Below are 12728 nucleotides of genomic sequence, written 5' to 3' on the forward strand. Positions count from 1 at the left end.
GAGAGACAGTGGCGCCACATTTAGTGTGGGTGTAGCAAGGGGGGAATAGGCTAGTGGCTGCACCCCATCCCAGCATGTTTTCTCAATTTGAGGCGCTGGAGAGAAATGTCCATCTAAACTAATCCCCCCCTGTCTCCCTGGTCCTCATGTCTGAGTGACCTGTGTTTTGAGAGTATGGTGCTCTAATCTACAGCAGCTTCAGAAATTATTCATACCCCTTGACTTATTCCACATGTTGTTGTTACAGCCTAAATTCAAAATGTATTAAATATAGATTTTCCCACACATCTACCCACAAGACCCCGTAATGACAGAGTGAATACATGTTTTTAGAATTTTGTGCACATGTTTTGAAAATAAAATACAGAAATCTCATTTACCTAAATATTCACACACCTCTGCTAATATGCTCCAAATTGAGCTCAGGTGCATCTAATTACCTTTGATCATCCTTGTCAATACAACTTGATGGTAGTCCACCTGTGGCAAATTCAGTTGTTTGAACATGATTTAGAAAGAAACACCTGTCTATAGAAGTTCCCACAGTTGACAGTGCATGTCAGAGCAGAAACTAGACCATGAAGTCCAAGGAACTGGAGCAACCGGGCAAGAAGGACCTTGGTCCGGGAGATGACCAAGAACACATTTACATTACATTTAAGTCATTTAGCAGACGCTCTTATCCAGAGCGACTTACAAATTGGTGCATTCACCTTATGACATCCAGTGGAACAGCCACTTTACAATAGTGCATCTAAATCTTTTAAGGGGGGGTCAGAAGGATTACTTTATCCTATCCTAGGTATTCCTTAAAGAGGTGGGGTTTCAGGTGTCTCCGGAAGGTGGTGATTGACTCCGCTGTCCTGGCGTCGTGAGGGAGTTTGTTCCACCTTTGGGGGGCCAGAGCAGCGAACAGTTTTGACTGGGCTGAGCGGGAACTGTACTTCCTCAGTGGTAGGGAGGCGAGCAGGCCAGAGGTGGATGAACGCAGTGCCCTTGTTTGGGTGTAGGGCCTGATCAGAGCCTGAAGGTACTGAGGTGCCGTTCCCCTCACAGCTCCGTAGGCAAGCACCATGGTCTTGTAGCGGATGCGAGCTTCAACTGGAAGCCAGTGGAGAGAGCGGAGGAGCGGGGTGACGTGAGAGAACTTGGGAAGGTTGAACACCAGACGGGCTGCGGCGTTCTGGATGAGTTGTAGGGGTTTAATGGCACAGGCAGGGAGCCCAGCCAACAGCGAGTTGCAGTAATCCAGACGGGAGATGACAAGTGCCTGGATTAGGACCTGCGCCGCTTCCTGTGTGAGGCAGGGTCGTACTCTGCGGATGTTGTAGAGCATGAACCTACAGGAACGGGTCACCGCCTTGATGTGAGTTGAGAACGACAGGGTGTTGTCCAGGATCACGCCAAGGTTCTTAGCGCTCTGGGAGGAGGACACAATGGAGTTGTCAACCGTGATGGCGAGATCATGGAACGGGCAGTCCTTCCCCGGGAGGAAGAGCAGCTCCGTCTTGCCGAGGTTCAGCTTGAGGTGGTGATCCGTCATCCACACTGATATGTCTGCCAGACATGCAGAGATGCGATTCGCCACCTGGTCATCAGAAGGGGGAAAGGAGAAGATTAATTGTGTGTCGTCTGCATAGCAATGATAGGAGAGACCATGTGAGGTTATGACAGAGCCAAGTGACTTGGTGTATAGCGAGAATAGGAGAGGGCCTAGAACAGAGCCCTGGGGGACACCAGTGGTGAGAGCACGTGGTGAGGAGACAGATTCTCGCCACGCCACCTGGTAGGAGCGACCTGTCAGGTAGGACGCAATCCAAGCGTGGGCCGCGTCGGAGATGCCCAACTCGGAGAGGGTGGAGAGGAGGATCTGATGGTTCACAGTATCGAAGGCAGCCGATAGGTCTAGAAGGATGAGAGCAGAGGAGAGAGAGTTAGCTTTAGCAGTGCGGAGCGCCTCCGTGATACAGAGAAGAGCAGTCTCAGTTGAATGACTAGTCTTGAAACCTGACTGATTTGGATCAAGAAGGTCATTCTGAGAGAGATAGCGGGAGAGCTGGCCAAGGACGGCACGTTCAAGAGTTTTGGAGAGAAAAGAAAGAAGGGATACTGGTCTGTAGTTGTTGACATCGGAGGGATCGAGTGTAGGTTTTTTCAGAAGGGGTGCAACTCTCGCTCTCTTGAAGACGGAAGGGACGTAGCCAGCGGTCAGGGATGAGTTGATGAGCGAGGTGAGGTAAGGGAGAAGGTCTCCGGAAATGGTCTGGAGAAGAGAGGAGGGGATAGGGTCAAGCGGGCAGGTTGTTGGGCGGCCGGCCGTCACAAGACGCGAGATTTCATCTGGAGAGAGAGGGGAGAAAGAGGTCAGAGCACAGGGTAGGGCAGTGTGAGCAGAACCAGCGGTGTCGTTTGACTTAGCAAACGAGGATCGGATGTCGTCGACCTTCTTTTCAAAATGGTTGACGAAGTCATCTGCAGAGAGGGAGGAGGAGGGGGGGGGGGGGAGGAGGATTCAGGAGGGAGGAGAAGGTGGCAAAGAGCTTCCTAGGGTTAGAGGCAGATGCTTGGAATTTAGAGTGGTAGAAAGTGGCTTTAGCAGCAGAGACAGAAGAGGAAAATGTAGAGAGGAGGGAGTGAAAGGATGCCAGGTCCGCACAATGATCACTCTGACAGAATTAGAGTTCCTAGGCTGAGATGGGAGAACCTGCCAGAAGGACAACAGTCTCTACAGCACTTCACCAATCTGGGCTCTATAGGAAATGCCAGATGGATGCCACTCCTGAGAAAAAGGCATATGACAGCATGCTTGGAGTTTGCAAAAAGGCATGTGAAAGACTCTGAGAGCATAAAGGCAAAAGATTATGGGGTCTGATGAGACACAGATTTTACTCTTTAGCCAGAATGCAAAGCGCTATGTTTTGAGAAAACAATGCACAGCTCATCCCCTGTCTAACACCATCCCTACCGTGAAGCATGGTGGTGGTAGCAGCATGCTATGGGGGTGCTTTGCAGCGGCATGGACTGGGAGACTGGTAAGGATAGAGGGAACAATGAATTGAGCCAAATGAAGGCAAATCATTGAGAATGTGCTTGAGTGCAAATTACCTTAAACTGGGGCAAAGATTTGCGTTCCAATAGGACAATGAACCCAAGCATACAGCGAAAGCAATGCTGGAATGGCTTCAGAACAAGAATGTGAAAGACCTTGAGTGACCCAGCCAAAGCCCAGACTTGAATTCCATAAGAAATCTGTGGAACGACTGCTATTCACCGCTGCTCCCCATCTACCTTAATAGAGCTTGAGAAAAGGAAGAAAGGAGAATATCCCCAATTCAGATGTGCAAAGCTGACACAGACATACCCAAGACGACTCAAAGCTGTAATCGCCGCCAAAGGGGCTTATACAAAGTATTGACTCTGGGGTGTGAATACTTATGCAAATTAGTATTCACAAAATGCAAAAGATAAAATAGAAACGCAACATGTAAAGTGTTTGTCCCATGTTTCATGAGCTGAAATAAAAGATCCCAGAAATGTTCCATAATCACAAAAAGCGTATTTCTCAATAATGTTGGGCACAAATTTAGTTACATCCCTGTTAGTGAGCATTTCTCTGATGCCAAGATAATCCATCCAATTGACAGGTGTGGCATATCAAGAAGCTGATTAAACAGCATGATCATTACACAGGTGCAGTTTGTGCTCGGGACAAAAGGCCACTCTAAAATGTGTAGTTTTTCCACACAACACAAAGCCACAGATGTCTAAAGTTTTGAGGGAGTGTGCAATTGGCATGCTGACTGCAGGAATATCCACCAGAGCTGTTGCCAGATAATTGCATGTTAATTTCTTTACCATAAACCGCTCCAATGTCGTTTTAGAGAATTTGGCAGTATATCCAACCAGCCTCACAACTGCAGACCATATGTAACCACGCCAGCTCAGGACCTCCACATCCGGCTTCTTCACCTGCGGGATCGTCTGAGACAAGCCACTCGGACAGCTGATGAAACAGTTTGCACATCCAAAGAATTTCTGCACGAACTGTCAGAACTTGAGTGAAAGCTCATCTGCGTGCTCGTCGTCCTCACCAGGGGCTTGACCTGACTGCAGGTATCATAACAAAAAAGTCTGAAATCACGAATGCTCATATTCCTGCCATCTTTCTGAGCGATACAAAATGAATCTGTACAGGCGCAGTCTGGTTGAAAGGCCCTGACTGCAGGTCAACCATTGAGCATGTTTGGAATGCTCTGAATCAACGTGTACGGCAGCGTGTTCCAGTTCCCGCCAATATCCAGCAACTTCACACAGCCATTGAAGAGGAGTGGGACAAAATTCCACAGACCACAATCAACAGCCTGATCAACTGTATGCGAATGAGATTTGTCGCGCTGCATGAGGCAAATGGTGGTCATACCAGATACTGACTGGTTTTCTGATCCACACCCCTACCCTTTTTATTTATTTTTTATTTTTAAAGGTATGTGTGACCAACAGATGCAATTCTGTATTCCCAGTCATGTCAAATCCATAGATTAGGGCCTAATGAATTCATTTCAATTGACTGATTTCCTTATGAACTGTAACGCAGTAAAATCTCGTTGCATTTTATTTTTGTTCAGTGTATATTTCATTTTCAATATATTTTTTACTTTGTCATTTTATAGGTTATTTGTCCATTTAATTATGAATCCATTTTGAATTCAGACTGTAACACAACAATGGAATAAGCCAAAGGGTATAAATACCTTTCTGAAGACACTTTACTGACACACTTGCGCGCGAGCACGCACGCGCACACACACACACACACACACACCAATCCATGATCCTTAGATGCCAGGACACCTCTGTTCCTCTTAAGATGCCATCCCTGTGTGTGACTGGAGACCAATCACTCACTTACCAACTCCACGGAGGGATGGCTGAGTTCGATCCTCTCTGTCTATCTCTCTGTTCTCTGGTGTGTGTCATTTCCTCTGGTGTTTGTCTTCTCTCTGCACAGGGTGTTCTGCCTGCTCCTTTCCTCTCTCCCTGGCAGCGCTCTCACCAGGGGACCCTGCGGGCATGCATGCCCCACCACAGCAGACAGAGTGAGTCCCTAACAGTGCCCCCCCCCCCCCCCATCCCTACCCCTCGCCACCCATACCCTATAGAGCCTCGCATCTGTGTCCCCATGCCATTACCCTGCCACCCTGCTTCAGTCCCTAGAGTCTTAGAGCATCAAGCAAGTGCAAATTCTCTTTTTCCCTTCTAGTTATCATCTTATATCCTCTCCAGTTAGCTCTCTTTTTGCTGCCTCAATTGGTCACGGATTTGTTTTCTCTGTTGCTCGCTACATGTCGGCATCGCAACCCACTTTTCTAGTTTTCAAACTGGCTGACATGTTGAAAGGCTCTTCCATTCCAATACTTGACCTGTAGAGCAGACTTGAGACCCACAATCTGCCTCGGTAGTAATTTCTCTAGCACCCACTGTTATTGTGTAGCCTTGGCGTTTTCATTGTAAGAACTCTCTGAAAAGTCTAAGTGCTCCAGTCTCCTCAGTAGAAGAGAGAAAATGACGACGAAATGGAGAGCGAGAGCGAAACTCTCCGCTAATTCATTCCGTTTTGCCCTTTGATCTCTATCTGTGGGACTTGGTAGACGCCTGTCGCCAAGGACTATGGGGCCGTATCACCTCAGGCCCAAAACTTCCCCAGCCTTTGTTTCTCTCCCTCCCCTCCATCCCCTCATCCCTCTCTTCATCCCTGCCCCGAATCAGCCGTTCTCTCCGTCATGCTCGACAGAGCGGTGGTGCTTTGATCCCACACATTTCAGTCAAGAGACATTCCACGCGCATCTGCTAATGAGTGAATAGTTCCCTCTGTTACTGAACTAATTTTTTTAATGAATTTTATTCACCCTCCATTGGTTGAGTGATGCCATAGCTCTTTTTAGGAGCAACCGGGAACTAGAGGGAGTAACTGAAGAGGATAACTGCCGGTGACTGTGTGTTCTATGCATGGTGTGAGTGTTCCAGGTGTTTGCGCTGTGAGTAATTGAAGGCTGTCAGTGTGTCATTAGTCTCGGAAACACAGAACTAAAATCTGGAGTAATTGAGTCAGATGCTTGATTCGGTTCTGGGGGGGGGGGGGAGATGCATGAGAAACGAGACTAACGAAGTCTCCACCCCCCCTTAAAGTAAACTGTCAGCCATGGCATGGGCCAAATGTCAACTCACCCTCAGAACTTTGAAAGATTCAACCACCCCTTCCGAAATTGTGATTTGCCCAAATGATCAGTGACAAAGTTCCTTGTTAGTCTTCGTATCCCACAGTCTGTTGAAAGACGCTACAATACCTGCCTCTGTCCACGAGAGATTAGTGTGTCATTGAACGGCACAGAACACGTCTATTTCTTAATGAACATGCTTGTGTGTGTGTGTGTGTGTGTGTGTGTGGTACACATGTACCAAACATGCCTCAGTCTCTTTGTGTAGTAAAACATACCCGTGTGTGATCAACCAATTAATGAAGACTGGACTGATGACCCTCCGTCCATTCTGGACTCCTCCATCAACCTAACCTAAATCGCTCTCCTCCTATTTCTCTCCCTTCTTCCTTGTTGTTTCTCTCCCTCTGCCTCTCCCACACTGACCTTGGCAAGGAGTGGAACAGCTTGTGCATTACATCAGCGATACAGCGTGGTACAGTACCCTTTCATATTTCTCTCAAAACCATCCCTCCTTCCTTTCCTCTGTTCCGTCCGTCTATCCCATCTGCATGACGAGGAATGCCTGGTCCTGGTCTGATGATGCCCGTATCTATCCTTTGTCTGGTGTTGTTCCCTCCCTGGTGCAGTTTGACTGAACAGTTCATCTGTGTTTGACGTGTTTCTATCGGGTCATCCTGCATCGCCCGCACTCGGACAACAATTCACATCTTCTTCCTTCCTCCATTCTTCACCCTCCACCTCCTCCTATGTTCTCTGTCTCTCCCCCTTTCCCCCTACAGGTCTGGTTTTGCATCGACCACCTTTCTATATTTGACTTTGTAGTTATTTAGCAGCTGCTTCTTTCCAGAGCGATTTATAATCCAGTCAGATTAGTTGGATAGTTTTTTGCCAGAAAAGCAGACTACCTACAGCAACTGATTTGAATCAATCAGTCAAATGTATTTGTAAAGCCCTTTTTACATCAGCAGATGTCACAAAGTGCTTATACAGAAACCAAGCCTAAAACCCCAAAGAGCAAGCAATGCAGATGTAGAAGCACGTTGGCTAGGAAAAATCTCATTAGAAAGGCAGGAACCTAGGAAGAAACCTAGAGGAACCAGGCGCTGAGGGGTGGCCAGTCCTCTTCTGGCTGTGCCGGTGAAGATTATAACAGTACATGGCCATTAAGGCTAGATCATTCTTCAAGATGTTCAACCGTTTTATAGATGACCAGCAGGGTCAAATAATAATCAGTGGTTATAGAGGGTGCAACAGGTCAGCACCTCAGGAGTAAATGTCAGTTGGCTTTTCAAAGCCGATCATTCAGCGGTCGAGACAGCAGGTGCTGTGTGTGTGAGAGAGAGAGAGGCAGAGAGAGACTCTCTCAACAGCAGGTCCGGTGAAAAGGTCAGGGTTCCATAGCCGCAGGCAGAACAGAAGAAACTGGATCAGCAACACGACCAGATGGACTAGGGATGGGGACAGCCAGGTGCCTTGAGGCCAGGTAGTCCTGAGGCATTGTCCTAGGGCTCAAGTTCACTGGAAGGGGAGAGAGGGAGCATACTTAAAATCACACAGGACACCAGATAAGACAGGCGAAATACACCAGACAGGGCCAACCAGGCAGGATAAAACTCCACCCATTTTTCCAAAGCACAGCCCCCACACCACTAGAGGGATATCAACAGACCACCAACTTACTACCCTGAGAAAAGGCGGAGTATAGCCCATGAAGATCTCCCCCACCACACGAGCCGGATGGGGGCGCAAGACCGGATAGGGAGACAACATCAGTGACTCAACCCACTTAAGTGGAGTATAGCGTAAAAAGCCTGGCAAGACGTGATGTATCCTGCCTAGGGAAGGCATGGGAGAGCACCAGCAAGCCAGTGACTCAGCCCCCGTAGTAGTGTCAGAGGCAGAGAATCCAAGTGGAGAGAGGGGAGCAGGGCAGGCAAAGACGGCAAGGGTGGTTCATCACTCCAGTGCCCTGCCCGTTCACCTTCGCACCCCTGGGCTAGAATACACTCAATCATAGGACCTACTGAAGAGATGAGTCTTCAGTACAAACTTAAAGGTTGAGACAGAGTAAGACCTTAATCAGCCCTAGCCTTAACATGATGCCAGGCTAGCACTGGAGCAATAGGATACCTTTTGGGGGGTTCTAATCAAGATTCTACCGTCTGTATTTAGCACTAACTGAAGTTTATTTAGTGCTTTATCTGGGTAGCTGGAAAGTAGAGCATTGCAGTTGTCTAATCTTGAAGAGAGAACATCATGGGTGAGCTTTTCTGCGTAATTTTTAGTCCAAGTTTGTTTTTTGCAATGTTATAAAGATGGGGGGGAAGCTACTCTTGAAATATTTGTGATGTGTTCGTCAAAAGCGAGATCAGGGTGCAGAGTAACACTGAGATCCTTCAGGGTTTATAAAAAAAATAAAATAAGACTGTACAACCAACGAGGTTGTCAGATCAAACATCTCTTTTGTCCGAATTTAAAAGTAAAATGTGCCGCCATCCATGTGTCTGAAACACCATGTTTCATCGAAATGTACAGTTGTGTGTCATCTGCACAGCAGTGAAAGTTGACATTGTGTTTCCAAATGACATTCCAAGCTAGCATTCCAAGCTAGCATATATATTGAAAACAATAGTGGTCCTAAAATGGAACCTTGAGGAACACCGAAACTTTGCATTGACTTGTCAGAGAACAAACCATCCACAGAGACAAACTGATATATTTGCGACAGATAAGATCTAAACCAGGCAAGAACTTGTCCGCATAAACAAATTAATTGAACATATCTCTATGGCCTTCATTGGCAATGAAATTCTTTGCATGGTTCCATATGTTATTTTTGTGGTGAATGCATGGGGGACGTTGATAGATGGAACTGGTCTACAAATGTATATTCTTTCCCCCATGTCTCGTCATCCGGCAGACTCCATTATGGTCTTTTTCCCCCTCTCCTTTTTATAATAATTTTAATTAGTATTGAAATCCTGTGTGCTCGTTGGAAATTGCTTGTGGGTATCCATTGTCATTATTCGAATGTGTTTGGAGTCAATTCAGACGTGCAAGAATTTAAAATAAAATTAGCGGAGCTGAGCAGTTTTTGGAACATCAGTGATCGGGTGGCGAGGTGATGAATGCAGAGAGAGAGACAGTGGGTGGGTGGGAGTTGACTAGTGGAAAGCTCTGTTTTGGCAGTAGAGCGGTACTATCCATCCCCCCACCCACCCATGCATGCACTTGTGTCCCTCTCTGGCTTTGAGGGGAAGGCAAGGTGAATCCCTCCTTGAAGCACCTGCTGGGCTTTATAAACCAGGCTCCCCTTCTCTCCTCCTCTCCATTGCTACGATGGGCTCAAGAAAGCTGTGTCACCTGTCGTTAGCTGCCACTCCCTAATCCCCTTGAGTTGTCATCCATTATTTATGAAGCCTCGTCCAGAGGCCAGACCCCCCCCCCCCTCCTCCCCTTCAGTCAGTCTGCAGACTACTAAAGGGGCCAGGGGCCCCTCTTCTCTCTTACTCTACTCTCAGGTCCTGGACCCTGCTGACTGAACCTGTCCCTGCTGTACCTGACTATCTGGACTCTAGGGGAAAATGTTTTTCCTGTTGAAATAGCCCCAGGACCATCAAAGCAGCATTGACATTAAAGCCAGAGATCGGCCCAATACATAAGGGGGAGTGTGGTGTGTAAATGATTCTAAGCACAGTGCCAGAGGATGGGCTAGGTCCAGTGGCAGTTAGCCTAGCGTTTTAAGAGTGTTGAGCCAGTAACAGAAAGGTCGCCTGTTCAAATCCCTGTGCGAATCTGTCTGTGCCCTTGAGCAAGGCACTTAATCTCAATTTCTCCTGTAAATCGCTCTGGATAAAATGGTCTGCTAAGTTACTTAAATATAAACTGGGCACGGTGGTGTAGTGCAAAGCGGCGGCCAGCGGATGGCAGTGTGGACTACTGAATTCATCTCCATAGTCAATGAATGGTGGTGATAAATTGAGGACTGGTAAGGCTAAACTTTGAGGCGTCTGATCTGCTGAGATGTCGAAGCTCAAAGCTATACATGTGAACATTTATGTACACAGATCACTGTGCAACGGATCAAAAGAAGAACTGCATTTACAGTTATTCTTATTCCACATTTTGTTACAGCCTGAATTCAAAATTGATTGAATTGTTTCTCTCACCCCTCTACACACAATACACCATAATAAAATGTTTAGACATTTTTGCACATTTATCGAAAATTAAATAGATATTTACACTTAACAAAAATAGAAATGCAACAATTTCAAAGATTTTACTGACTTAGTTGAAATATACGGAAATCAGTCAATTGAAATACATTCATTAGGCCCTAATCTATGGATTTCACATGACTGGAAATACAGATATGCATCTGTTGGTCACAGATACCTTAAAAAAAAAAAGTAGACGTGTGGATCAGACCACTATTTGCCTCATGCAGCGTGACAGCTCCTTCGCATCATGCAGCGTGACACATCTCCTTCGCATAGAGTTGATCAGGCTGTTGATTGTGGACTGTCCAACTCTTCAATGGCTGTGCGAAGTTTCTGGATGTTGTCGGGAACTGGAACACGCTGTCGTACACGACGATCCAGAACATCCCCAACATGCTCAATGGGTGACATGTCTGGTGAGTATGCAGGCCGTGGAAGAAATGGGACACTTCCAGGAAGTGTGAACAGATTGTGACATGGGGCCTGCATTATCACGACAATGGGCCTCAGGATCTCATCATGGTATCTCTGTGCATTCAAATTGTCATAGATAAAAGGCAAACTTGTTTGTTGTCCGTAGCTTGTGGCACTCTTTTCACAACATTGACATCAGCAAACCGCTCGCCCACACGACGCCATACACGTGCTCTGCGGTTGTGTGGCCGATTATACGTACTGCCAAAATCTCTAAAAAGAAGTTGGAGGCGGCTTATGGCAGAGAAATTAACATTCAATTATCTGGCAATCGCTCTGGTGAACATTCCTGCAGTCAGCATGCAAATTGCAAGCTCCCTCAGGACTTGAGACATCGGTGTAATTTTGTTGTGACAAAATTGCACATTTTAGTGGCCTTTTATTGTACCCAACATAATGTGAGTCTTTCTGGGTAAGTCTAAGAGCTTCCCACTCCTGGATTGTACAGTATTTGCCCATTTTTATTATTTTCTAAATTCTTCAAGCTCTGTCAAATTGGTTGTTGATCATTGCTAGACAACCACTCAAGTCTTGCCATAGATTTTCAATTTTCGATTTAAGTCAAAACTGTAACTCAGCCACTCAGGAACATTCACTGCCTTCTTGGTAAGCAACTCCAGTGTAGATTTGGCCTTGTGTTTTAGGTTAATGTCCTGCTGAAAGGCGAATTCATCTCCCAGTGTCTGGTGGAAAGCAGACTGAGCCAGGTTTTTGCCAGTGCTTAGCTCCATTACGTGTCTTCCCGGGTGGCGCAGTGGTCTAGGGCACTGCATCGCAGTACTAGCTGCGCCACCAGAGTCTCTGGGTTCGCGCCCAGGCTGGGCTGGATTCGCGCCCAGGCTCTGTCGCAGCCGGCCGCAACCGGGAGATCCGTGGGGCGACGCACAATTGGCATAGCGTCGTCCGGGTTAGGGAGGGTTTGGCCGGTAGGGAGGGTTTGGCCGGTAGGGATATCCTTGTCTCAGTATGTCAAAAAAAAGAAAAATGTAATAAAATGTATGCACTCTACTGTAAGTCGCTCTGGATAAGAGGGTCTGCTCTTGGCCGGTAGGGTTATCCTTGTCTCAGTATGTAAAAAAAAAAAAAAAAAAAAAATGTTATAAAATGTATGCACTCTACTGTAAGTCGCTCTGGATAAGAGCGTCTGCTAAATGACTAAAATGTAAATATGTTTATTTTTTACCCTAAAAACTCCCCACTCCTTAATGATTACAAGCATACCCATAACATGATGCAGCCACTACTATGCTTGAAAGTATGGATAGTATGGTACTCAGTAATGTGTTGTATTTGATTTGCCCCAAACAACCCTTTTTATTCAGGAACATTTTGGCAGTATTACTTTAGTGCCTTGTTGCAAACAGGATGCATGTTTTGGAATATTTTCATTACGTTCAGGCTTCCTTCTATTCACTCTGTCAATTAGGTTAGTATTTGAGGTCGACCGATTATGATTTTTCAACGCCGATACCGATTATTGGAGGACCAAAAAAGCTGATACCGATTAATCGGATGATTTAAAAATAAATAAAATAAAATAAAAATTGCTTTTTTTTTTATATATATATATTTAATAATGACAATTACAACAATACTGAATTAACACTTATTTTAACTTAATATAGCACATAAATAAAATAAAATTAGTCTCAAATAAATAAGGAAACCTGTTGAATTTGGTTTAAATAATGCAAAAGTTGATAGGCTTGAAGTTATAGACAGCGCTGTGCTTCAAGCATTGCGAAGAGCTGCTGGCAAACGCAGTAAAGTTTGAATGCCTACCACCGTTCAGTCAGACTGCTCTATCAATTAT

The 12728-nt window shown here is 46.1% G+C and overlaps 1 protein-coding gene across 3 annotated transcripts in view; it reads left to right on the plus strand.

Annotated features, from left to right (window-relative positions):
* Window positions 1-12728, plus strand: part of LOC139580935 (serine-rich coiled-coil domain-containing protein 2-like) — a 96318-nt gene that overhangs the window by 75749 nt on the left and 7841 nt on the right. Inside the window, exons 10-11 of one of the 3 annotated variants that reach the window (XM_071410098.1) lie at window positions 5009-5096; window positions 6651-6690. The exons of 1 other annotated variant lie outside the window; for it this stretch is intronic. In XM_071410098.1, coding sequence (XP_071266199.1) covers window positions 5009-5096; window positions 6651-6690 — 128 coding nt within the window. The remainder of the gene's footprint in view (window positions 1-5008; window positions 5097-6650; window positions 6691-12728) is intronic. One more of the 3 variants, XM_071410099.1, reaches the window with a different exon arrangement.

The sequence above is a fragment of the Salvelinus alpinus genome, chromosome 7 (genome assembly GCF_045679555.1).
Source record: "Salvelinus alpinus chromosome 7, SLU_Salpinus.1, whole genome shotgun sequence".
In the NCBI taxonomy this organism is placed as follows: domain Eukaryota; kingdom Metazoa; phylum Chordata; class Actinopteri; order Salmoniformes; family Salmonidae; genus Salvelinus; species Salvelinus alpinus.